Genomic DNA, 27,902 nt, shown 5'->3' with positions numbered 1-27,902 from the left:
GCGCATTCTGTCTGCTTTCAAACAGGCTCCAGGCGCGTGTACATTGGCCACGCCTCCTCATCAGCTGACAGCGCGCGTGACACCCTGAACTCTGGGACTTCCTACGGAACACGGTGCTGCTCGTACTAAATTAAAGTATGTGAATTAACGGTAAGTGTTTATAAAACTACAACCGGCGGTCATATGTGTGTCATGTTCAGGAGTCTGTGAGAGAAATGCATGAATGAAGAGCTTGAACGGCTCTTCCGGTGTGTTTGTTTACTATCTGATGCGACAATAATCTTTACTGTCAGCAAAAGGAGCTTGTTGTTTTTAAAAGCGATGTCATTGTGTGCTTGAATACAAAATATGTAACGATAAAAATAATTTAAGTTATGTTAAATCTGGTTGTCAATATAAATGGTTTACAGGAAACAATGTTTGACAAGACAAAGTTAAATAATGTGTCATAAAAGAGATATAATGTGTTCAAAAGGGCAGTGTTTGTGTTTTATGGAACTCAAGTGAGTTTCTATTTAAATAATAAGCATGTGAATGTATATCTTAAGGTAAGTGCACATCGTTAAAGTAGCTTTTAATCATGTAACATGTAAACTAAAACAGTAAAGTCTTTGAATTGTGTGCATATAGGCTACATATTTGATTTTTACCTACGTATTTGCATGTGTGTTTAACCCTTGTGTACTGATCAAACGGACTACCCTTTCATTATGTTTGTGGCTGTTTTTACCCCATTGACTTGCATTATACTTATGTTTTTTATTTGCAAAGTCTTAACACTATATAATCATGCTTTCTTCATTTTTTTGTGGCTTTCCCTGTTGGGAAGAGGTAACATTTGTCATTTTTACTGTTGATCATCAGTTGGCACCATTAACCCTTAAGATAGGGCTGTGCAAAAAAAAGTTTTTTATGTGGAGTTCTGTGGAGTAAAATAGCAGATTATGGTGTACATAAATACACTTACTATGTTTATGTTCTGAGTGCTAAGCTGCTTATTTAGATTTTCTCAGACATATCAAGATAAGTGTGCAAAGGTTACACACAAACACAGACAAACACACACTATACTCTGCATAACACCATAAAACAGCTAGAAACTAAGCTTGAGCTGATGATCAACCGTAAAAACTACAAATTCCACCTCAAATTTGTCAGTATTTTTTCTTTTTTTAAAAAATATGAAACCCAAATGTGACCCACAATCGATTTTTGACCTCTGAAAATGTGTTGAGTTTAACAGTTTGCTCTTTTTTTTTTTTCCCAAGATATATCTCAGGAAATGAATCATACGGGTGCTTAAGTTTAGGACACAAAAGAAAAGTTTCTAGAGAACCATAATTTAAAGGATATTAAGTTCTGTTTAATATTCTGGTTACGCTATTATTATATTAATATTGTTGTTTTTAGGTATTATTATATCATTTTCAAAATTAATATACGAGCAATATCACTCTCATAGCAGTGCAATATGGCTGTATATTGGAACGAATGCCATAGTGACTCACCAGTGACGATATACAACCATATCGCACTGCAACTCATGTGATATTGCATTTATACAACAGTTCGACGGCGTAATTGTGTATATAAAAAATGAAAATCAAACACACAGAGGGTCTCAAAATCCTTTTGTAAGAGGAACTACTTTCTTCCACCATTCATTCTCATCTGCTGACATCAGAACAGCAGAAAGCGTTGCTCATTCACAAACGTCACTTTAGAGCTAGTGTCTAAGTGATTCTCTAGCATAATGTCTAAAGTGATGACAAAACAGATGAAATGCCATCAGTCTACAGAGATTTCACAGTATTTCTCTGTTGCAATCAGGATATGTTAATAAATAACCCAGAAAAAGGCAAAGCGATGCAATCACTACCAGATTTGCGATAAGGAAAAACGCTAAACACATGCAAGCATTTCTTCTTTCTTTTTACTGAACAAGTCTCCAGTAACGAAAACAGGAGACTCATTAGAAACAAACAGATGACCAACCAAAAAGTAACTCAGGGTGTTACAAAGAGTGGCCAACACAAAATACACACGTTCCTGATATCTAAGTCCCATCTCACACTCAACACTCTACAGTTATATGGTATAAATGCAGCACTACAACATACAAAAGATAGAGATCGACTTAGAAAGTCACTTGCCTGTTTTATAATGATTTGATCAGCTGTAATTAAAATTACATTGGGTTTTTCCTCCTCTAAGTGCTTATTATCTGGTCTCTGTCGCCATCTTTTGGATGGCGCTGTGTCGAAATTCTAAAAATTTAAAATAGGCACTATCCTTATAAATAAACTGCATAGATGCAATCTAAACAACTGTATTATCACCTAAATAAAAGCCTCAAAAGTACATTATGTTGTCCAACAGCTGCAATATTTGTCAAAATGTAGTGAGTTTATTGATCTGCTGTCACTCTATGTGGGCGGAGTAATACAGAAGAGTGAGGAGGCTGTAGGAGTTTTGATATTGCAGAATGTCACGTGGCTGTCAGCCAATCAGATTCGAGAACCAGACAGAACTGTTAGACAGAACTATAAATAAACATCCATGTCATTTAATATTTTGACATTGACCACTATTTATGTTTGCTGTCCTTCAGAGGACATATTAGGAAAATCAAATATCTTGATTTGACTCAGAGTGACCCAAACTGAATTACATTATTTAAGTTATAAGTCATATATTAAGCACACAATAAGCATGTTTTATTACTCTGTGTCTCTTGATAAAATTGTCTTTGTTTTGTTTTGTGTGCGGCGGTTCATTGCGCTGTGGCAACCGTTGATATATAAAGGACTAAGCTGAAGAAAATGGATGAATGAATGAATGAATGAATGAAAGTTTTGTGTGTGTGTGTGTGTTTGAGATATCCAAAATGTAAAACCATTATTAACCACTTCTGCTTGTTTCCTCTTCCTAGAGTGTTTTTAATGATAGGGCTCGGATTTGGGCAGACATGCCATCCAATAAAAGTGTGTCAGATGCCCCGATCACACAGTTTGTGAACTGCAGGATCCTGAAGAACCACAAACTGCAATGGTAACTGAACTTTAGTGTAGATTCACAATCATTCACACTCATTTGAGTTAAACAGGGACCTCTACAGTCTTCATACTGTGATAATATAAATATAAATCATTTGTTTAATAAATAAGGCTGGTTATATTAGTATGAGCACTTTAATTTATTGTTGAACCCAGCAGACTTTTTCTGCTGTTTTCTATGGTGATGTTTAGTGTAAATCTGTGTGTATGTGTAGGGAAGACCTGTGGGTTCGAGAGGGCAAGATTTTAAACCCAGAGAAGCTGTTCTTCGATGAACAGGGTTTTGCGGATCACAGAGTGGACTGCGAGAATAATATCATTGCACCTGGATTCATAGATGTGCAACTAAATGGTAATTAATTCACTTACATACACATGCACACGTGTGTAAACATGAGTTAAAGGGTTCCCTGACTTTTCCCTGATTTTCAATGACTAAAAAGCTGAATTTCCATGACCCATCCACATTATTGTTTACATAAGAGCATCGCTGCCTTTGTAACTTAATGTGTCAAGACGTCCTGTCTCATTCACTTCCATTTATTTTTAGACAAACCAAAACAACTACTGTGAAAGGTGTGTGTTATCAATAGTTTGTGCACGAATACTGTTTGAAGGACCTTGCATTTATTTAGCCATTACATATATACATAATATAGATGAATATCACATATGTACAAATATATAAGACCTTTGGAAAAGTTTTGTGTAGTCAGCTAATATTACAGGTTAATGGAAACAGAAAATTATGCTTTTTTCATCATTTAAATTATTACTTAAAAAAGTTTTACCAAATGGTGAAACTAAAAAGGAACCGTTTAGATTCCTTTGTTACATAAAAAGAAGAATTGATTGCATATATATGTATATATAGTAAATAATGGAATTTTGTGCACCGAAAAGCTTGTTTTTAATACCTTTTTTTGACTGGTGGTTGGGGGTGTGGGGGGGCATGTGGGATGTCTGTGGTTTGAACATGCAAGACTGTAATCCACTGTTTTTTTCTGATATTTCATCTGTGTTGCTTGTTTTACTGTTTCTGTCAGAATACTGTAAAGGCTCCGCCCTCTTCTGAAAAGCAGCAGCTCATTTGCATTTAAAGAAACATGCACAAACAATGAGTATTTGCTTACATCCATATTAGACAAGCTGTAAATTCTATTTTATTTTAATTATTTAACCTTTATTTAACCAGAAAAAGACTGGTCTGAGATGAATAACCTCTTTCACAGGAGTGTCCTGGCCAAAATGAGCAGCAGGACAGAGTTTACAGACTTTACAGAACAAATTACACATTAAAGGGCCATAAAACCTCCCTCTTTCGGTTCAAGTCTACCTCTGAATTTTTTCAAAAAATGCTTCATGACGGGCGTGGAGAGGGAGGAGTGGGCGTGGCCAGCAGAGCAGGGGAAAAAAGGGGAGCGAACAACTGTTTCTCAGTTGGTTCACAAAATGAGACTTAAACCTGAGGAGACCCATGATTTTCTAGCTTACAAAGTTAAAATGCAAAGAAATAAACAGTAATTTAATGCCCTGCTACATTTGTTATTTGTAATTTCATATACACAACCACAGTTTGTTATATCATTATAAAGTTAATCATGTAAACCAGGGGTGGGCAAACTCGGTCCTGGAGGGCCAGTGTCCTGCACAGTTTAGCTCCAACTCTGATCAAACAAACCTGCTTATAGATAATTAGTGATCTTGAAGACACTGATTAGCATGTTCAGGTGTGTTTGATTAGAGTTGAAGCTAAACTATGCAGGACACTGGCCCTCCAGGACCGAGTATGCCCACCCCTGATGTAAAGACTATAAATGAGGAGGACTTCTCTCCTCCTGAATTCTCAGGTCTGAATGCAGACACAGTGGAGCAGTGCAGCAGGTCTCTTTCCCTGTCTATTCCAACCATTAACTCTGCTGGTAATCTTGAGGATTTTAAACATAGGTGAACACAGCAGCACTGAAATAGGTGATGTGTCTGAATGGTAACAAACTCAACTGATAAAAGACAAAGTTCGCCATTTTCCAATTTTCACACAGCTCTTCTGACAAAAATGCTTGCTGCAAACCCACATCTTTACTGTATCGGCCCTGACAGCATCACGGGGAAAAACATGCAACAAACCCCATGGATCATGTAAACAAACACATACGACACCTCATGAATAGCTAAATACTACACTATACTAATGCAGTCATTGGGTCTCACAGCTTGGCAGGTCTGTCTTGGCTTCGGAAAGCACGTGCTCTCATGAATAATTAAGCAGCTGGGTCTTCTCATAGCATAAGTAAACTCCGCTATGAATAATAATGAGAAACCGACATGTCATCATCCCACTAACAGATTCGCGCTACACCGATTTTGATCCCGACCCCAAAATTATTTTAAACCCGGAAGATGAAATTAGCTGACAAAAGCTCAAAATTATCCAGTTTTCCCCACAGTTAAAGCTGACAGGTGCTAACGGTGTCTTAACCGATGCTCAACACACACAAATCTGTTCAAATCTCACAAGTACTCTAGGGGTCTTTAAGAACGCCTTTAAGAACACTGAAAACAATGACAAATCATAGATTCTCCCCTCATTTGCTGAGTGATTGACTTAAAATGATCCTAAGACTCTTATAAATTTTAATAAATGACCTGTAGGGTGTTTTGTGGTGTGGGTAGGCAGGTCTGTGACCAGCGCTCTCTAGCGGCAGGACCAGTTGGCTGTTACAAATATCGGACTATCTCCACATCCCCTGTTGCGATGTTATGTCTATGTCTGTGTGTTTATGTGCTTGTGCTTGGGTTTTTTTTCCCCGATCTCACACTGCCCTGCTTCAAGGATAGTCTGAGGGAGGCTTTTTTTGCCTCCCTTTTTCCCAAATGTATCTTTCCTCTTTCTAAAGCAACCTCTCGTCTGACCTGTCTTCCCCTGAAATGTGTGATGTTTGTGTATGGTCAGAGGGGTCCAATTTCACTACACGTAAAAGTGTATGTGACAAATAAAGGCTTTCATCATCATCATCATCATTTTGTGAACACCAAAAACTTTTAAAAGGCCCACTTTAATCATAAAAAATTAACCTGTGTTCATTTAAGCGACAACTTATAATGCTAAGCCCCTCCACCCTTCTCTCTCATAGGTGGATATGGCATTGACTTCTCGCAGGCCAGCAGTGATGTCAGAGGGGGCGTGGCTCTGGTGGCTAAAAAGATTCTAGAACATGGTGTCACTTCCTTCTGCCCCACCCTCGTCACATCTCCACCACACATTTACCATAAGGTAAAGTCTCTGGACCATTCACTGCCCTTCATTAGATGCTAATTCACGCCCAGAAATACACCTCTACTCTCTTATACATCTAAGAAAATTATTTATTGACTATAAATGCTTTGTTAACAGGAATTAGCATGTGAAGTTTCATACTTTAGTATACAATGAAACATACCTGCAAACATTTGTCTCTGAAATTCCTGGAGACCGGAAAGGGGGGATGGTGTCTGAGTAATACAATTGAGAATCGGGTTAGTAACTGTACTGTGGTGTTGTTAGTAACCGTACTATGAACCGGGTTTCGGGCGACTGCTGCGATCGCATACTATACCAAAGTTGGTGACCTGAAGGTGTTACAGACTGTACCAAAACGCTTTGGACTGAGGGCAGGGTGATTATGGCAGTTTTCTGGGAGAAATAACAAAACAGGAGACTGCTGGAAAGAACAGGAGTGTTGGCAGGTATGCAATGAAAGTATTTAGTAAGAGATTAAAGAAGAGAAAGGACAAAAAACAAAAGAAAGAGTTTACATAGTCATCAGTTTACAAACAAGTTTATTACAGTGTATATGTACACATTTATGGAAATGTATATTCTAATGTACATTATAATAATTATCCACATAATATTCATATTTTAGATTTCCATAAGATATTATTATGCACTTTTACTACAGAGAATATAGATGTATGTAAACATTTTATGTAAAAATATTAAAGGAGAAGCAAATATTAATCGTTTTAATTTATTTTCTGTTAATGTTATCTATATTAATATAGATAATTAATATTAATTATAATCTCTGTTTTTTTACACTTTGTGAACTTGCATTTATGAATTAGAAGTTGTACAAAAAATAAAATAAAGTTTATAATTAAATTAGCATATTTTAAAGAGTGATACTGTCTTATACATGCCTTTACTTCAAAGACCATTAAGATACTTCTTTTCATAAGATAATTTTAATGGAATTTTTTTATGTTAGATTATGTATCATTTCAATAGATATATAGCATCATTTCAATAGTCACAGATGTATTCAAAGTGACCCATATTTATTTAGTGAACAAATATTCAGTAAATTAACATCAACTCCATTTATTTTGGATTTATCGCCACTATATGTCATTTCTTTTATTAGTAAAAGATGTCAAATGAACTAAATTAGAATTTTGAGCTTCTGGTTGATTTAAATGATGGTTCTTTCAAGCTGATTAACATTAGATTAAAATGACTCATCTTGGATGCATTTATTTGATTAAAATACAGTAAAAGTAGTGATTTTATGACATTATTAAATGTAAATATGTTTTGAATATGGGCGACACGGTGATTAGCACTGTCGCCTTACAGCAAGAGGGTCACTGGTTTGAGTTCCGGCTGAGCCAGTTGGCATTTCTGTGTGGAGTTTGCAGGCTCTCCCCGTGTTGGTGTGGGTTTTCTCCGGGTGCTCCGGTTTCCCCCACTGTCAAATACATGCACTATAAGTGAATTGGGTAAACTAAATTGGCCGTAGTGTATGAGTGTAAATGAGTGTGTATGGGTGTTTCCCAGTACTGGGTTGCAGCTGGAAGGGCATCTGCTGTGTAAAACATATGCTGGATAAGTTGCCGAGTCATTCTGCTGTGGTGATTAGGGATGGGTATCGTTAAGGTTTTAATGGTATTACTACTTTTATTGATACCACTTATCGGTTTGCTACATTAACGGTTCGTTTATCAGTACTTTTTGTAGTTTTCATTGTTCATTTTTTTGTGAAAAAAACAAACTGAACAGAATTAATAACACTTTGTTTTATTATTAAAATAAGATAAAACAAAACAAATAATTGAGAACAAATAAATTTAAAAAATCATGTAAAAGAATGTCCAATGGTTTGAAGAAAAATCAACATGTTTGCCTTTTCTGGCAGAAGTCGTGATCTTTCTTGGTTTAAGAAGAAAGTGCAGCTGGAAATACCCTCTTTGAGTTGCAAAATGCAGTTAAATAATCAGATAATGTTCAAGATTTTTCATTAACACATTCACATAAATGAGTTAACGGTATTTTGGGAGTTAACAATGTGAAAATAAGCTTTTTATATATAATTTCTTAATAAGCGAAGTTTAATATTAGGCTATTCATATGCTTTATTTCTAAATACAATAATGTAAAAACATTTATTTAACATTTATAAGATTTATTTAGGCTATATTGCAGAAAAAAAATACTGTTTTCAATCTAACCGAATGTGTTTATTAAACTATTAATATTATACTAATTTAGAGAGACCTAATGTGATTGACTGCTAGCATAACAACATGGATGATGTGCCCTTAGCTAGGCACTCGAAAACTTTTCATTTGTCTTTCTGCAGTTAATGCACTTCTGAAAGATGCTTAGCCAGATTGCTTGTGCTTCTGCTTATAAAATAAAACAACTTTTTATTTATTTGTGGCAACGGGCATTGTCGGTGTTGTTAAGACCCTGGTCTAGGGACAAGGCCGCAACATAAAAGATCCCCAGAGAAATAAAAATTCACTTTTATGACCCTTTGGTGTCGGGTCTCTTTATTTGTCTTTTTTTTTTTTTTTATTACCCAAAAACGTGAAGCCAACTATCTCAGAGTGGACCCACAGAAAAATAATAAACAAAAAGTACACACTAACTAAACACCCAAATGAAACTAACTACACCTAATAAAATAACAGAAATAAAAATACAAACTCTACCTCTACCTCCCTGACTAAGAACAAAAACAGGAGAAAATATTTATTCTAGAGTTCACACTTAGCTGATAATCAATAAAGCATATTTGGCATGCTGTCCCAGGAGAGAGCCCTGAGCTCGTAATATCCTCGAGCCCGGGGCTCCCTCCCGTTAGAAGGGCGAGAGGGGAGTTCGAGCTCAGGTAGGTCTCGAGAACTCCCCTGCTTGTCGCCGCGTGAGAAGTGTAAACGAGGGTTGTTTTCGGTGATAATTTGGTTTAATCTATTGCTATGGTATATGTTTTTGGACGGTGGGAGGAAACCGGGGGACCCGGGGGAAACCCACGCGAACACGGGGAGAACATGTAAACTCCGCACAGAAACACCAACCAGCCCGATAGGAGGTTGGACCAGCGGTGTTCTTGCTGTGAGGCAACAGTGCTAGCCACTGGGCCAACGTGTCGCCCTATCGGAAAAAAGGGGGAGGAAGTAGGGGTGGAAGGAGGGGGGAAGCTTCAAGACGAAGATAACTGGAGTGAAAAACTCTGGTTATTTATAATGCTTCCGTAATCATCTAATGGGTCACATTACGGAGCTAATGAGGAGCCAGCCGTGTTGATCATAAGCACGTGATCCTCTCGAAATTAGTTTATGAATAAACCACACCAAAAAGAAAAGTGTGGCATCCAACCCCTCCTGCCTCTTACCGTGTACAATATTCAATATTTACAATCAACAAACAAACAAACAAACCATAAACAAAATAATAGGAGGGGGGAAACACGGATGGATATACAACACAGAGTCAAAACTTATACACCAACATGGGAAACTCAACAATAACACTTAGCAACAAGAATAATTTTATATTACACCAAACTCAAAATAACACGCCACTCGGGAAATACAACTGGTTTGGCTCTCTCTGCCACTCTGCAAGCTTATGAGTTGTGTGCGCTGAGTGCGACCGCACAGCCGAGAACTGTGAAGGCTTTTATACTTGACGCGCTCGCCGTTATACTATTGGGCGAAATCAAAAGCATTTCTCGTGTGAGATTGCCAACTGTTCAGATGAATATCAAATATCGCAAATTAGAAAAGGTTGGCCAGTTAAATTACACAACTGTAAGTAATGTTTATTCAGCAATAATTATCCAGTACCGATAGCAGAACCGTTAACATCAGAGCTTATTGATACTTCTGTCTTTTATAGTTTAGTACCGATAAAGTACCGAGTTTGGGTACTCATCCCTAGTGGTGACCCCTGATGAACAAAGAGACTAAGCCGAAGGAAAATGAATGAATAAATGTTTTGAATAATATAAGTAATAAGTGAATTTTCAGCATCATTACTTCAGTCTTCAGCGTCACACAGTCCTTCAGAAATCATACTAAAGGTTAGGAAACGTTAGACAGAAGTCAACATTTGAAATGGATCAAAACCTTTCTTCAAAGTTCTCCTTAATCTGTTGATCAACACCCCTTCTGAATGTTGACTGCTGTATGTGATGAAGTAAAAACTCATATATAGGCTATTATAATGTGAAAACGTTTTAATATAAGTCCATTGTGTAGATTTGCGTGGACATCCAGCACTAGTAATGTTGTTTTTCTCTTAACAGGTAATTCCTGAGCTCAGAGTTCAGGATGGAGGACCTGAAGGTGCAGGAGTTTTAGGTGAGAGGCACAAATATATCATTCATTCATTCTACTTCGGCTTAGACTCTTTATTCTTCAGGGGTCACCACAGCGGAATGAACCGACAACTTATTCAGCATATGCTTTTATATGCCCTTCCAGCTGTACTGGGAGTAACAGTACAGTAATAGTACTGGGAAACACCCTTACACACTCATTCACACACACACTCATACACTATGGCCAATTTTAGCTTATTCAGTTCACCTATAGCGCATGTCTTTGGACTGTGATGGAACCGGAGCACCCGGAGGAAACCCACACCAACACGGGAAGAACATGCAAACTTCACACAGAAATGCCAACAGACTTGAGCCGGGACTTGAACCAGCGACCTTCTTGCTGTGAGGCGACAGAACCACTTAGCCACCGTGTCGCCCCAGCACAAATATTTAGTTTTTTAAAATGTATTTATTTAAATTGTAATTTGTGTTAACCTGGGCTATGAAACTAAAACTATTATAAAGTCAGTTTCTTGATAAAAACACTGACTGATATGGAGTAAAATAATAGAAGCTTTAACTTTATTCATTTCAGCTATTTGACAAGACAGCATTTTTCATTTTAATAAGTTTAACAAAATGTATTAAAACAGCTGAAATAAAAATCAATAGGCATTTTTTGGATTAATTAATAAAATAAATAATTAATAAATGATAAAAGCAATACATAATTGACAAATACAATAAAATTACTAAAACTTCAATTGCAATTCAAATAGAAATGTACAATATAATAATAAAAACTCTTTCAAAATATTAATGAAAATTCACGGTAGTATGATGATTACACTAAAACAACACAACTAAAAAATATATTAAAAACCTTAAACTTGTTTTTTTTTCAACAATTATCATTTTCATGTTGAATTTAGTTTGTACTGAAATAATTAAAAATGAAATAATTTTAATAAACACTACTATAATAACAATGCTATAAAATGGCTAAAATGTTAATACAGTAAAATTGAAATATTACTAGAAAACCCTTTAATAAAACTCATTACAAACTGAAATAAAATGCAATAAACACTACTATAACAATGCTAAATTATTGCTAAAATGTACATAAAATTGAAATAGAAATACACATTTTATAAACTTATATATAATATTTTATATATTTATTATTTGTTATATTATATATATAACACATTTTTTTTTAATTTATAAAAAATATATACCGTCAAGCCTGTGATTATTCATACCAATATTATATTAAATATTAAAGAGTTTTACTATTAGAACTGGAAAAAACCTTCAAATTCCAAAGATAGATGTATATTAATTATTAATTATAAGAATAATTATTAAATTGTTATTATTATTATTATTATTATTATTATTATTATTATTATTATTATTATTATTGTAACTAATATAACTAGTTATAATATTATTATTTTATATAAATTACTATATATAAATTATTATTATATAAATATATAAATAACTATTATTATATATTAAATAATAATAATAATAATAATAATTATTATAATTATTATCATTAATAATACTAATAATACTACTAATAATAATTATTATAATAATACTACTACTACTACTACTACTAATAATAATAATAATAATAATAATTTAACTAGGTGACAATTTTTCCAACTAAAACTGGTAAAAGATCCAAATTCCAAATATTATTAAATATAATTTTTTACTACACATTTTTTAATTAATTCATTATTAATTAAATATTCATCTATTTTTTTATTCCATGTTTTGTTTTGCGTCAGGAATTCATCTGGAGGGTCCGTTCATCAGTGAAGAGAAGCGAGGCGCTCACCCTCCAAAGTTCCTGCGCACCTTTCAGTCCGGCGTCATGGCAGACCTGATGGAGACCTACGGCCAGCTGGAAAATGTGGCAATGGTGACACTGGCACCCGAACTGGCCAATAGTGCAGCTGCAATCCATGAGCTGACCAGCAGGGGCATAGCAGTGTCAGTGGGTGAGTGTGTACAGTGACCGCTTTCTCTGCTTCTCTTCAGGTTGTTTATGGACCCTTTTCATATTTCCGTGTTTCTCAACAGCGGACGTCATCATAGTTGGGTAAACTTAGAGCGCAGTGAATGGGAGAGTACAACATAAAAACTTTTGTACAATCCTATTCGATGCAAAATAATATAAGAAAAACTCCACGATGGTGTTATCAAGACTTTCAGAAAAAGAAAAAAATTGTGTGAGACTGATAACGGCAGCCAGAAGAAAGAACAACGTCAAATTTACTGTCCCGCCCCATAGATGCTGCATTAAAAACACTTTGAATTAGAGGTTATCAGTTTTTTGTAATTTAATGCAAAGATCACATAATACATACATAAATACTAATATTTGTCCATTCACTTAAAAAAAAATCGAAATATTAAAAACTTTCAAGGATTTCAGATGCTGATGACGTTGATGCTGTTAAACGCGTCATAACAGTCTTGTGAAAAGGGTCCAATGTTGCTGGTTGAGCATTTTTAAAGCGCTTTCTCTGTCCAGGACACTCAATGGCTGATCTCTCTCAGGCTGAGGAGGCTGTGCAGAACGGAGCCACATTCATTACACACTTATTTAACGCCATGTTGCCTGTTAGTATCACACACACTCAGTCAAATGCTCATTCAGTAATCAGCAAATAGATTACTGTTCGATTGCATGCTGTGATTTTGTGCACTTGCATGTTTAAATGATTATAAAACTAATACAACTCTACTGCTCTAACATATTGATATACAGATGAAGTCAAAACGATTGAATTTTTTCAAATGTTTCCCAAATGATGTTTAACAGAGCAAGGAATTTTTATCTGGAGAGACCTTAAATTAGATATTTTTAAATGTGAATCCGTCTAAAATTGTACACATTTTTGTCAAAAGGAAACCTTAAAGAACTGTTTTAGATTTTTATCTTATTATTATTATTATTTACGTATTTTACCTTGCATATTATTTATTGCTGGTGATTACTTTTAATTGTTAGAATATTTTTATAATGATAGAAAACTGGTATTTATAAAACGTGAGAAACTTGATCTATTTTTTTGCCATGACATAGCCATAGAAGCTGAAATGGCAATAAAATTAAAATAATTAAAACTCCCTCTCTCTCTCTCTTTCTCTCTCTCTCTCTCTCTCTCTCTCTCTCTCTCTCTCTCTCTCTCTCTCTCTCTCTCTCTCTCTCTCTCTCTCAACAGAGCAAGGAATTTAACACAGTATTTCCTATGAATTTTTTTCTTCTGGAGAAAGTTTTGTTTGTTTTATTTTGGCTAGAATACCATCGTTGTACAAATGACTTGCCTAATTACCCTAACTTGCCTAATTAACCTAGTTAAGCCTTTAAATGCCACTTTAAGCTGTATAGAAGTGTCTTGAAAAATATCTAGTCAAATATTATGTACTGTCATCATGGCAAAGATAAAATAAATCTGTTATTAGAAATGATTTATTAAAACTATTATGTTTAGAAATGTGTATTTGAAAAAAATCTACTTTGAGTTTAACAGAAATTGGGGGAAAATATACAGGGGCGCTGATAATACAGACTTCAACTGTAAATTGCATAGTACCATTAATGATTTAGCAAGGAATGAACTTTTGTTTTGGTTGCAGTTTCATCACAGAGACCCAGGCATTGTGGGATTGCTGACAAGTGATCGTATTCCTCCAGGTCGGACGGTTTACTACGGCATGATCGCAGACGGGATTCACACTCACCCCGCAGCTCTGCGCATCGCACACAGAGCTCATCCCGCAGGTATTGAAACACATAGTTTATCAGAGTGTATAGGCCCAATTCTATTTTTGTACCCCTACCACTTGGCCCTTAAAACCGAGTGTGAAGGGGAAGGGCTTCAAAATGTACCCCTAAGAAATGGGACAGCACTACAACACCTGCACACATCATCATATGTCATCGTGATCTCTTGCTTCATATGAGATCAGACGATGGCAACTGCTGTAGTTATTTCAGTTGTGTTATTTTCAGTGTTGGGAGTAATGCGTTACAAAAGTAATGTATTACAGTAATGTATTACATTTTCCAGTAACGTAGTAGTGTAAGGCATTACTTATACATTTTCAGTAATATTTTACTCGGTACATGTTCAGTAACGCGTGCGTTACAACAAACTTTTCGCCCGCAAGACATTATAAAAAATACCGCAAGTAAGTTCTATTTTCTGTTCTTGGTTAGAGAATATATGCGCGTGTTGTCATTAATATCCCTCTGGCTATTGGAACTTTTTTTACTTTGAACGCGGAATGATTTCAGCCACTGAGCTCGAGGTCCGAGGCTATTGGCTCAGCCCGGTTCACAGTAAGGTCAAGCCCTGACGTGCAGAGGAAGAGCGGCAAAATAGATGAGCAGAAGACAGTACATTCGCGAGATGGACGGATGTGCATATGGCGTTATTTCACTGACAACAGTCGTAAGCGCAGTTTTACAAGAGCGCATTCATGTAATTCTCTGTTCGTGGACAACTCGACCGCAATTTTTTTTTCGCAGTCGCATGCACTCAAAACACGGCTGCTCACGTGCGAATGATCTGCTCTGGCTCCGTCAGATGATGCAGACTCACATTTTGTGCCTTCATTTCCTCTTCTTTTCGTGCTTTTGCTCTCCAGAGATCCTCCTGTTCAATTGGTTATCCCAAGAATGTTGATATGGTTTATATATTGCTACGGTATTTATTAGCAATACACGAAACACTAAAAGGTTATGATAAATTCTATAATAAATACTTGTGTTTTGAGTGTTAGATATACTGCCTATGTTTTAGGCTAGTATTATTTACAATTTGTTAATGAATGCTTCAGCATACTGTAGTATTAAGAATAGTGAACTGATAAAATGAAATTTTAGAAGTGTAGTTTTACTACAGTAAAGTGTGGTGAATTGTAGTATAGTATACCCTATATTGTAAAAAAAAAAACTACAGCACTGGGTAATTTGTTTATATTACGCTTGTGTTACCATAGCAACTAGTATTAGCACAACTGATTAATTGAAGTACTTTACTGTAGAACTGTTCAAAACACTGTACATGACAGGGAAAATGTCCTCCACAATCTCATCAGCAATGTGGAAGACAACAGAGACGTGTTATTTTAGTTGCCATGATAAAATGGGATTGATAGTGAGATTTATTTGAGGAGTAAATAGTTCAGTAGGCTATAATACCTCATCAAGTTTTCCCCTATTTTTATCGGTTACATTTCTGCTTGCATTCGTTATATTTTTGTTTAAATGTTGTTTTATTTGATTAGTATGGTGCACCTTTTGGATGTTTAATAAATGTTTTTAAAAATGTATTCTTTGCATTCAACTTCTTTTCTCGGAGTCTTAAGTGTTTGAAATTGGAAATATTTCATCATATAACAAACAACAAAAAAGGTTATAGTGGATTAGATTAAAAATTTTATATGTAAGTCTATTTTAGTATTTTGGTTATTGTTAATAAATAGTGTACAAATATAAATTATATCAAAAAGCATGAAAGGAAGAGGGAACACAAGACACAAATTGTGAGTCTGCATATAATCTCACTGAGCGAGTAGTGTACTGTGAGCGCACAAGAAATTTTGTGCGTGAGCAGTGCATATTTGAGAGAGCATGAGAAAATTTGCACGCGAGCAGCGTATATTTGAGAGCTCACAAGCAGTTTTGTCCACAGAGGAAATCGGTGCACGAGCATTATATTGAGAAAGCTATGTTCATCATGCTCACTTTGTGCTTGACAGTTTTGTGTTGTGAACCTGAATTTAAAGTGAATAGAATAATGGCAAGATTAAGAAAAAAATGCATCTGGTCATGGCATTGGAGTTTACATATAGGCCTGTTGTGTCTAATATGAAAATAGCCAAGCTATTCACAGATATTGCCAGATAATCACTTTACCTTTACCATACTTTCAACAGACTTTGATCATTTGTGATTCTGGCTCTTATCCTTTTTTGCATTGTCTTGAGCCTTCACGTTGCCAAATATATACTATATTGTTAGTAGCCTGGATAGGTCACCGTCATTCTGCTACATCATATCGCTTTCTACTGGATGTAAAATGCTCTGCAGTACATTTAGTCATTTTAGAATGTTAAGTTCTAGTTCTGTAGTTATTTTGGTGAAAGTAACTAAAAAGTAATATAAGAGTAATGTAACATATTACAATTTTGAGACAGTAATATTGTAAGGTAAGGGATTACTTTTAAATCACAGTAATAAGTAATCTGTAATGTATTACAGTTTGGAAGTAACTTACACAACACTGGTTATTTTTTGGTATTTATCTTCAGGAAATCACTGAAGGCATATATCATGTTATCATAACCATCTAATGTGGCAATAAGATCATAACTGTACTGTGCATTTACACAGTGGCCATATTCATCAGTGTAAACACACCACAAACAACATTAACGTTATAGCAGACACTGTAAAAAGCTCATTCCCAGCCACTAGACTTTTCTGACATTACTATTCAGATTACTGGACTACTATACAGGAGTTATTATTATGGATTATAGATCACTAAATTTAGCGATTTTTATTTTAGCATTTTTTATAAAAGCATGAGGCTAAAACATGAACGCAGTTATGAAAATATTAAAACATGTGATTGTTTGTTGTAAAAATTCATAGTAATGACAAAAAAATACTAATTTGTGGATCTCCTTACTTCCGGGTGCAGCTATCCTGCTGTTGTGGCTGGTGTATTCTGGGAAGTTTTCTTACCCCATGGTTTTGAGTGTGGTCCTTTCGAGGGCTATCTACCCCTTCCCCTTAGCCCTACGCCTTCAAGCTAAAAAGAATTGGGACACCCCTACACCTTCACGTGACGCGCAAAACGAGGGGTAGGGGTAAGGGGAAGGTCTAAGGGGTAGAATTGGGATTGGGACATAGAGGCTTGCAGCGGGCTTGCATGCATTACAAATATACTTTAATTTCTGCTAAAATACATTTCACGTCATTTCTCAAAGAGTCTCAAATTATTAATTTAAAGATTTGATTGTTTCTTTCTGGCAACTAACTCTGCTCTGATTGGTCGTATGGCCTTAGTGGCTTATTAGATAAATTAATTTGATTAGTTTGCATTTATCATATTTAGATTCTCTTTATATTTTATATACTTTTAAAGGAACCCAAAGCTAATGTATGTGCTTGATATAATCGCTGTAGTTTTCAATCAGTTGAATGGCTGGAATGTGCCAGTTGCAGGAATAGTGGGCTGACAAAGAGTTGAGTACACAGTATGATCAATAGGATTCTATCAACTAAATGATTTAGGCCAATGATTAAAGACAATGCTTCATCATCTGTTTCTATGGCTTCGAAGGACTGCTCTTTCAGCAACCAGAACGGAACCTCTTGTGTTTCTTCTGTATTGTTCGCTTGTAATGTTTGAATAATGAATCTTCCTGGGTCTTGGAATAATTTCTGATTTCTAACAGGGCGTCTTCACGTCACGGTTTTTGAGCATGAAAGTTTGTTATTTTCAATGGAGGCACATGGCACAGCGAGCTCACATTTTCAAGGCGCACCTAGTTAAAAACCTTATCCTTTCTGAATGCCACAAGCACACTGCAAGTCATCTGACTCGAACGAACCAATCAGCTTCATACTTTGTATGGAATATACACATTTCAGTATTAACGATAGCCTAATTACCTAACGATAGTCTAATTAAACACGGAGCACCCGAACATACATAGCAGTGCTTTTTCATTTTCTCCATCAATAAAAATTGTGTCAGTGACCGCTATGATTTGGCCCTACTCTGTTATGATTGGTCATTTGGCCCTACTCTACTATGATTGGTCATTTGGATCTACTCTGCTATGATTGGTCATTTGGCTCTACTCTGCTGTGATTGGTCATTTGGCTCTACTCTGCTGTGATTGGTCATTTGGCTCTACTCTGCTAAGATTGGTCATTTGGCCCTACTCTGCTATGATTGGTCATTTGGCCCTACTCTGCTATGATTGGTCATTTGGCTCTACTCTGCTATGATTGGTCATTTGGCTCTACTCTGCTATGATTGGTCATTTGGCCCTACTCTGCTATGATTGGTCATTTGGCCCTACTCTGCTATGATTGGTCATTTGGCCTTACTCTGCTATGATTGGTCATTTGGCCCTACTCTGCTATGATTGGTCATTTCATTTGGCTCTACTCTGCTAAGATTGGTTTTATGGACCTGCCTTCCTCCGAATGGTCATATGGTAGGGCTCTACCTTGCCTGTGGTCATATGACCCCACTCTGCTCTGACTGGTCACATGGCCCTGCTCTGACCGTTCAAGCTAAAATAAATGTTTTGTTTCAAGAATAAATGATTATTTTCTGCATGGTGTGGACCACACAAACCACCAAAGCATTTCAGGGTCAAAGTAGATGTTGTCTGCAGGACTCCAGTGAAGAGCGTAGGCTAGCATAATGCAGATTTTTTTTTATAGAAGTGAAACTGGAATTGCTGAGGACTCATTTGAAGCGGTTCAGAATCCATTTCTTCTTTAATGAGACAACAATTTTATTTGTCATGCACTTTGATCTTTAAAATATTTCAGACATTCACAACAAGGTTATTATAGTTAATGAAAACGACCGATAAAAGGAAAACTAAAATTGAAAAACATTCTCGTTAACTGAAATAAAAATAATATTTTTTTTGTTTGTTTTTTTAACTAGAACTAACTGAAACTGTATTGTGTACATACAAAACTGCCATTGCAATTGCTGCCATTGGCCAGATCGAGCCGGTTCTTCTTCAGTCATCCTCGCTGTTGCTCCCATGACAAAAACAACGAGTGGACATGACAGCAGCAGGGTGACAGCATAACAGGGACTTAAAACTATTGCTTTAACATATTTGTGCCCAATAATGGGTTTTATTTCTGTATCGCGATCGCGAACGAATCTTTTTAACCGAATCTTCTAAGTGAACCGGTTGAACTAGTTCACCAAATTGAACTGAGTCATTTGAAACAATTCGCGTCTCCAGTAAGCACTTATCCACAAATGACTTGCTTTTTAACAAGCCTAATAGCCCAATTTGATTCTAAGTAATCCAATATATACTCTTATTCAGTTATTAGAACAGTAGCGTTACACTGAGATCAAATTTGAGAAGCGGTGAACCGATAATGCTGCTCGTGCGTGATTCAGTAAACCAAACACAAACAGTACATGACAGCCTGCTGTGACTGAACTAAACTTGAACAACTGCAGTGCAGGTAAACCGAGGACTTAAATGAGAGGATCTGGCGAAAAAAACGTAAGTGTATTTCATAACAGAAAATAAGTAAATCATCCTTCAAGTGGGGTTGCAAAAGTTTACTGTTAGACATTTTTCAGATCATGGTGATGTTTTGACTGACTGAAATTACTATTGCTGACTACATAATTTTGGTATGTTGAGTCCTAATATCTGCGTTAAAGATGTGAACTTCCCATCACGACTGTGTATCTAACCTCAGAAGCTGCCTTCCACACATATTGTACTTAAGGCTGCTGTCTTGTGGGCTGTTGTATTTGAATTTGAGCATGGGTAGATGGTTGTGGTAGATGATAGTGTTCTTATACAATATTTATTCTGTTGATTTGGAATCTTGCATCTAACAAATATCCTTATTTAGAAAAAAAAAACTAAAACTAATACTGAAACTAATGAAACTAAACTAAAACTAAACAATTAAAAAATATAGAAACTAATAAAAACGAGTAAATCTGCCTCTAAAAACTAATTAAAGCTAACTAAATTTAAAAACAAAAAATCAAACGAATAAAAACTTAAACTAATGAAAAATCCAAAACTATTATAACCTTGATTCACAAACAGCAACATTAAACACACTGCATGAACACTGATGTTAAAAAAGCACATAATGGGCACTTAATAAAACATATCTCAATCAGATTTTATTTACTGTAATTAAACTCATCTGTGTGTATTAAAGATTTTGTTTCTGTGTGTGTCAGGGTTGGTGTTGGTCACTGACGCTGTAACAGCGATGGGTCTTCCTCCTGGTCGACACACACTCGGACAGCAGCAGATTGACATCCAGGGGCTTCACGCTTACGTCGCAGGTTCTTCATCACATTCTGCATCTGCTTTCACTATATACAGCACATGAACGCTAATGCATCTATTTCTGTTAAACAACATCATTCATTTATAATGGGCATTTATTAGAGCAGGGGTCCCCAAACTTTTCAGCCTGCGACCCCCATTTTCCTTGAAAGTGGTTATAAATTACAAACATTGCACATACAATTATAGACATATATAAACATGAGCATATTGACAGCACAAAAATGCATCAGTCTAACAACCACATTTTTTGTTTTATAGTCATTTATTAATTTAAGTTAATATTAAACTCAAATATCTTATTTTTAATGTATTAAGAGTGCCATAAAGGTTGTCAGAAAGTTTAACCTGGCCATTTAAAATCAACCTGCTTGCAGCTGACACTATTGCTGTGTGGTTAATCTAAACACCTCAGGGGTTGCAAAAAAATTAAATGGCTGATGGATTTTTATTTGTATCTTGTTGTTGTTTCTTAAAAGCAACTATTAACTAGTTTAACTGTGGGTTATTAATAAAATATGGTAATTCTAATAGTTTTATCAAATTTAAGTGAGTTTTGGAAATTACTAAACCACCCTTCATCATTGCCCGCGACCGCCACTTTGGGAACCACTGTATTAGAGGACTTCTAGAATTAAATTTCTGCCATCGTTTAATCATCCTCTGCTTGTTCCAAACCTTTATGACTTCCTCCTGTTGAACACAAAAGATATTCTGAATAATGTTGGGATCTGAACAATTATTGGTCACCATTGACTTCCACAGTTGGGGAAAAATACTATGAAAGTTAATGGTAACCATCAATGTGAATGTTACAAATTACTAATTTCATTTCATTTTGATAGTAAATGCTTGGATTAAAACACCAAGAAAGTGTTCAGTAGTTGTGTTTTTGAAAAAAAAAAGGTATCGGAAAATATATTTAAGGGTGTATATTATATTATATTATATTATATTATATTATATTATATTATATTATATTATATTATATTATATTATATTATATTATATTATATTATATTATATTACATTATATTAAATTATATTATATTATATTATATTATACTACATTATACTATATTATATTATATTTTATATTATATTATATTATATTATATTATATTTTATAAAAAAATTATTTTATTATATTATATTATATTTTATTTTTATTATATTTTATTTTATTTATTTTATTATATTATGTTTTATTATATTTTATTATGTTATGTTTTTTATTATATTTTCTGATATTTTATTATGTATATTTATTGCAGTTTATTTAATTGTAATATGTTTTCAGTTTTATTATTTTTTTCTCCTTTTAAATCTAAAGATTTTTGAGTGTTTTCTTTACTTCTCCACAACTACTTCTCCTTTGGGTATAACAGGAGTGTTTTTCATTCATTTATTCATGATTTCAGGCACTACAACTTTGAGTGGCAGCATCGCAACCATGGACATGTGTGTGAGACACTTCAGAGAGGCATCAGGTCAGTGAGATTGTATATCTAGTATGGCATGCTTATTAGTTATAATGTCTTTGCTTCACAGAGGTTTTGTTGTACTGGTGTGCAAAATGTAGCATCTCTGATAAATGCTGTTTTAACAATGTGCAAGATGTGTTATCCCAATTAGGAAAATGTGCCCAGGGTTACATTTTTGAGAACTGACAAATACAGTTCAGGTCTAAATTATTAGACCCCCTGTATATTTTCATCCCCAATTTCTGTTTAACGCAGAGATTTTTTTCAACACATTTCTAAACATAATAGTTTTAATAGCTCATTTCTAATAACTGATTTCTTTTATCTTTGCCATGATGACAGTAAATAAAATTTTTACTAAATATCTATCAAGATGCTAGTGTTCAGGTTAAAGTGACATTTAAAGGCTTAACTATTTCTGTAGAGAATCAAAACAAATATTGCTTAAGGGGCTAATAATATTGACCTTAAAATGGTTTTTAAAATAATAAAAACTGCTTTTATTCTAGCCGAAATAAAACAAATAAGACTTTCTCCAGAAGAAAAATATAATAAGAAATACTGTGAAAAATTCCCTGCTCTGTTAAACATAATTAAAAATATTTTAAAAAGATAGCTCACTATGAATGGCGTCACACTAGTTTCGAAATAGAAGACGTGTCCCAGTAACGTATTAGAGATTGTCAAAAATGTAAAATGGCACCCTCTAGTGGATTTGTGAAATCAAAAACTGCAAGAAGATTGTAGTCCAGGGTACATATTCATCAGTTCTCAAAGATGTAGCCCTGGGCACATATTTCCAATGAGCCTGGGTTGCAGGTATCAGTGTGTTTTTCACATATCTATTATTAATTATAGGAACACTCCACTTTTGGAAATAGGCTTATTTTACAACTCCCCTAAAGTTAAACAGTTTTTTTTATTCCATTCAGTCGATCTTTGGGTCTGGCGAGATCATTTTTAGGTTAGCTTAGCATAGGTCATTGAATTGGATTAGACCATTAGCATCTCACTCAAAAATGACCAAATAGTTTCGATCATTTTACTATTTAAAGCTTGACTCTTCTACAATTACATTCAGAAAAACCACTACCGCCATGTGTGACGCCTCCGCGGGACAAATGGATTAGTAAAATGTGTTTTAGGTGTAACATACAGGTGAAGTCAGAATTATTAGCCCCCCTGTTTATTTTTCCCTCGATTTCTGTAGAAGATTTTTGCAACACATTTCTAAACATAATAGTTTTAATAACTCATTTCTAATAACTGATTTATTTTATCTTTGTCATGATGACAGTAAATAATATTTGACTAGATATTTTTCAAGACACTTCTATACAGCTTAAAGTGACATTTAAAGGCTTAACTAGGTTAATTAGGTTAACTAGGCAGGTTGGAGTAATTAGGCAAGTTATTGTAAAACGATGGTTTGTTCTGTAGACTATCGAAAGAAAAATTTGCTTAAAGGGGCTAATAATTTTGACCTTAAAATGTTTTTTAAAAAATTAAAAACTGCTTTTATTCTAGCCGAAATAAAACAAATAAGACTTTCTCCAGAAGAAAAAACATTATCAGACATACTGTGAAAATTTCCTTGCTCTATTAAACATCATTTGGGAAATATTTAAAAAGGATAATAATTCAAAGGGGGGCTAATAATTCTGACTTCAACTGTATGTATTTGAGGTTAATAGAGATTATTAGAGATTTATACACATGTACCATATGTATTAGAGATTGTCAAAAATGTACAAAGGATTTGTGAAATAAAACACGGCAAGAAGATTGTAGTCCAGGGTACATATTTGTCGGTTCTCAAAAATGTAGCCCTGGGCACATATTTCCTATCAGCCTGGGTTGCAAATATCAGCATGTGTGTTTGTGAATATGATATTGATTTTATAAAAACCTAATTCTGTTTGTGTGTGTTTGCAGGCTGTACTATAGAAGCTGCATTAGAGGCCGCATCTCTGCATCCGGCTCAGCTACTGGGCATCAGCCACAGGAAAGGGACGCTGGAGTACGGTGCAGATGCAGGTATGAATGTGGTTTTCACATTTCTATTATTAATTATAGGAACACTTTACTTTTTTGGGGCGGAAAATAAACACATTTTTCAAGCCTTCTAAAGTTTAGCAACTGAGTTTGCCCATTTTTGAATCCATTCAGACAGTCTCTTGGTCTGGCCAGAGCACTTTTAGCTTAGCTTACCATCGATAATTGAATCACATTAGACCATTAACATCTAGCTCCAAATTGAGCAAATAGTTTTAATCAATTTATTTAATTGAAAGCTTGACTCTCCTGTAGTTGCATCATGTTTTAAAGGGCACATAGTTTACCTCTTTTTTATGATTTAATATTATGGTTCTTCTGAGTGTGCCAGTTTAGGTTCAGTTTAAAACACTATTCAGATTTTTTTATTATAATGTGTTAAAAAGTGTCATGTTGGGGGCGTGTCCACAGTTCGCTGATTTAGGGGTGTGTTGCTTCACATATAGATTAGTTTCGGCTTCCCGCCAACGTAACAAGGGAGCGGAGCCTTGAGCTCACCGGCTCTGTGTTTGCAACAGAGGCAGACTGAGAGGAGCAGGAGTGAGAGGATCAGCAATCAGTCGTACATGTACGATTCGGACACAGACCAAGCAAAGAGTACAAAATCATTTGTGTCTTTGTACAGTTTTACAGCCAACTGTGTGCTAGTTTCAAGTGCCGAGCTTGTACACAGAAACTAATAACCACACACACTGAATTAACTTTGACTGAGGCACCGGATGCGCCGCTCGAAGCCGCGACACGGCACACCAGACACTCTCTGTGGCGCACCAGAAACATGAAGTGTCCCGAATCGTCGCGCCACGCATTTTTGAATTCTAAACATAGGTTTCTGCAGCGGTCCGCGGCGCCCAGCCATCGACTTGAGTGTACCCTGATAGAAACCTATGTTTAGAATTCTAAAACGCATGCTAGTTAAGATCACAGGGAGCTTCTGGGATTGCGAGAAATGCAAACGGCTGAAGTATAAGGTAGACTCAATGAGAAGTACACATGTTTGCAAACCTACCTAAAGATACAACCAATAATTCCGATTAGAGCGATAATGTGGAGATTATTGCTCTTGTGTTGAGCCCAATGAGCCCTGCATCTAAAAATAGAGCTAGGGTGTTCCTTTAGTGATATTGCTTTGACTCATGCTGAAAATGGCGGACGTGAATCAACAAACTGAGGATATGATGACGCGCCTATCAATCAATATTGGTGGGCGGGGGGACCGCTCTCCTACGTAAAGTTGCGGTCGGTTTGAAAACCGCTCCAATTGGTCCACCGTTTTTTATGTTGTTAAATTGAAAAAAAAAAAGCACTGGGTGTGCTTATATCACCCCAATATGACGGTCTATACACCATACATGCACATATGTCTGTCCAAACAGCTTGAAAAGTCGATTTTTTTTACCATAGGTGCCCTTTAAGACCAAACCGACTGGACGAAACTGGAAAGTTGCAATTTTTTAGGCCAATAAAGAACTATACTCTCAATTTGGTGTAATTATCAAATGGTGTATCTGAAATTGCCCCATACCCTCAAACAGAAGGCATGCCATTTTATTTGTCTTTTACTGCTTGATAAATACCTCAAACTGATCAGAATTTCACCTTCTCAGTCAGATCCTCTGAAAGTCAGTTAACACAGCAAGCTGCCTATTAGTTATGAAACAAAGTATTTTGATGGCTGTCATGTATATAATCCCCTACTAATAACATATAAGAGACTAAACGTGATACAGTGGCACAATATAGTAAGTAAACCATAACAATAAGTAAAGAGAAACATAACACAGTATATGAAGATTCACTTAAATTAATCTTGATTTCTATAGCGCTTTTATTATGTAGATTGTGCCAAAGCAGCTTAACGTAGAAGTTCTAGTAAGTTGAATCAGCTTCAGTCCAGTTTTCAGAGTTGAAGTTCAGTTCAGTTCAGTGTATTATAAATATCACTGCTGAAAGCCCAAACACTGAAGAGCAAATCCAACAATGCGCAGCTCCGCAAGAGCCAGACATGAGAAAGATCTACCACCTACAGTAGAATTTGATATTAATTTAATAAACCAGAATTAATTGAGCGTCTTGGACGTGTGAGGGTCTGTGATACACCAGGAGCTCCCTCAAATACTAGGGAGCTCAGCTGTTCAGGGCTTTGTAGGTAGTGAATAACATTTTAAAATGTATTCGATATTTATTAGGGAGCCAATGCAAAGATAGAAAGAGCTGGAGTAATATGATCATATGTCTTTGTTCTGGACAGCACTCTAGCAGCTGCATTTTGAACCAGCTGAAGTTTGTTAATTGGTCCTACAGGGCAACCGCCTAGTAACAAATTACAGTAATCTAACTGAGTGGTCATGAAAGCATGAATAAGCTTTTCCGCATTAGACACTGATAGCACATGTCGAAGTTTAGCAACATTTTTAAGATCAAAGAATGCAGTTTTACAGTCACTCAAAATCTGGCCTTAAGATGACAGGTTGGTATCAAGATCTAATAACGCACCAATATCAAGGATCCACTAGATAGACGTATTTGTTGTGACATTCACAATATATTGTATTTATTATGAAATAGCTCTAGTAATACGTGCTGTTTTGCAGATTTTATAGTACTCGATGACACGCTGACAGTCAGAGAAACCTACATTGCTGGACAGCAAGTCTGGAGGAAGTGACATCATCTGCCGGACTCTCTTCTGGGACGGTTAGAGTTTTTACTCTCTTTGGACCCTATTCTTTATCAGTGGATTTAAATTAGTTGATTAATGTCTAAATATAAAAAGTACTACATTTATACGCACACTCTTGACACTCATGTACTGTACTGTTGCCAAATGCATCTTGGGGTATAAAAAAGCCAGATTTGTTCAGTTTTCCATGTATTTTAAGTAATAACTTATTCAAATGTGAAAACCACAGGTAAAATAATCTCAAGGGGTCCAGTTCTGTCAATAATAATAATAATAACCTACGCATTTGTATGCTCCCAATTTCATGTGAAGCTGGACACTTTAACCATTTGATTTCAGCAATGTCTATATCTGTTCATTTCATGTTGTCAACATTTATATTGTATTTTATTCTCAGTTTAATAAATAGTTCATTATGGTAAATGATTGTTTTGTGCGTCCAATTTAGGAAAATGAATTCTAGAATGAAATGTCTGTGTAATTCAATGCAACCTTAAAAACTCACACAACAGAGCATTCGAATCATACAGTAGGTCTCTAAAACACAACTTTATTAGAAAATGCATTATTAAAAATACTTCAATAACCTCATGTTAAAGGGTTAGTTCACCCAAAAATTACAATTCTGTTATTACTGATTCATTTTTGGGTGAACTAACCCTTTGAGTTTATATAAAATAAGTGCCTTGTTACACAGACAGGGTTTAATCAGGATTATGAATGTATATCAGCAACTTTTTGACCAATAACCTAGAACTCTTTGGATGCCAATAGCAATACATTAATAGAAATATAATTATATAGAGAGAGGTTTTCTCTGCATGATTGTAAAAGGCAAACACATACATTGAACAACTGATTTTATTTAAAACCTTCAGAAAAGTTTGAACTA

General features: G+C 35.3%; 1 protein-coding gene across 2 annotated transcripts; it reads left to right on the top strand.

Moving 5' to 3' along the window:
• The first annotated feature begins 68 nt into the window (after positions 1-68).
• amdhd2 (amidohydrolase domain containing 2) lies at positions 69-27,433 on the top strand. Of its 2 annotated transcripts, none has more exons than XM_056453147.1 (12): positions 69-150; positions 2,933-3,051; positions 3,272-3,408; positions 6,191-6,330; positions 10,631-10,685; positions 12,457-12,669; positions 13,206-13,294; positions 14,315-14,459; positions 20,677-20,784; positions 22,210-22,278; positions 24,208-24,309; positions 26,922-27,433. In XM_056453147.1, the coding sequence occupies exons 2-12, from the start codon at positions 2,969-2,971 to the stop codon at positions 26,993-26,995; spliced, it is 1,215 nt and encodes a 404-aa protein (XP_056309122.1). In that variant the 5' UTR covers positions 69-150; positions 2,933-2,968; the 3' UTR covers positions 26,996-27,433. The 2 variants fall into 2 exon arrangements, with proteins under 2 accessions (XP_056309122.1, XP_056309123.1); XM_056453148.1 differs by having other exon boundaries at positions 94-135.
• The last annotated feature ends 469 nt before the right edge of the window (positions 27,434-27,902 follow it).

Source organism: Danio aesculapii, chromosome 3 (assembly GCF_903798145.1).
Source record: "Danio aesculapii chromosome 3, fDanAes4.1, whole genome shotgun sequence".
In the NCBI taxonomy this organism is placed as follows: domain Eukaryota; kingdom Metazoa; phylum Chordata; class Actinopteri; order Cypriniformes; family Danionidae; genus Danio; species Danio aesculapii.
Note: the sequence above shows the minus strand (reverse complement) of the source record. Positions and strands in the feature narration are given on the sequence as shown.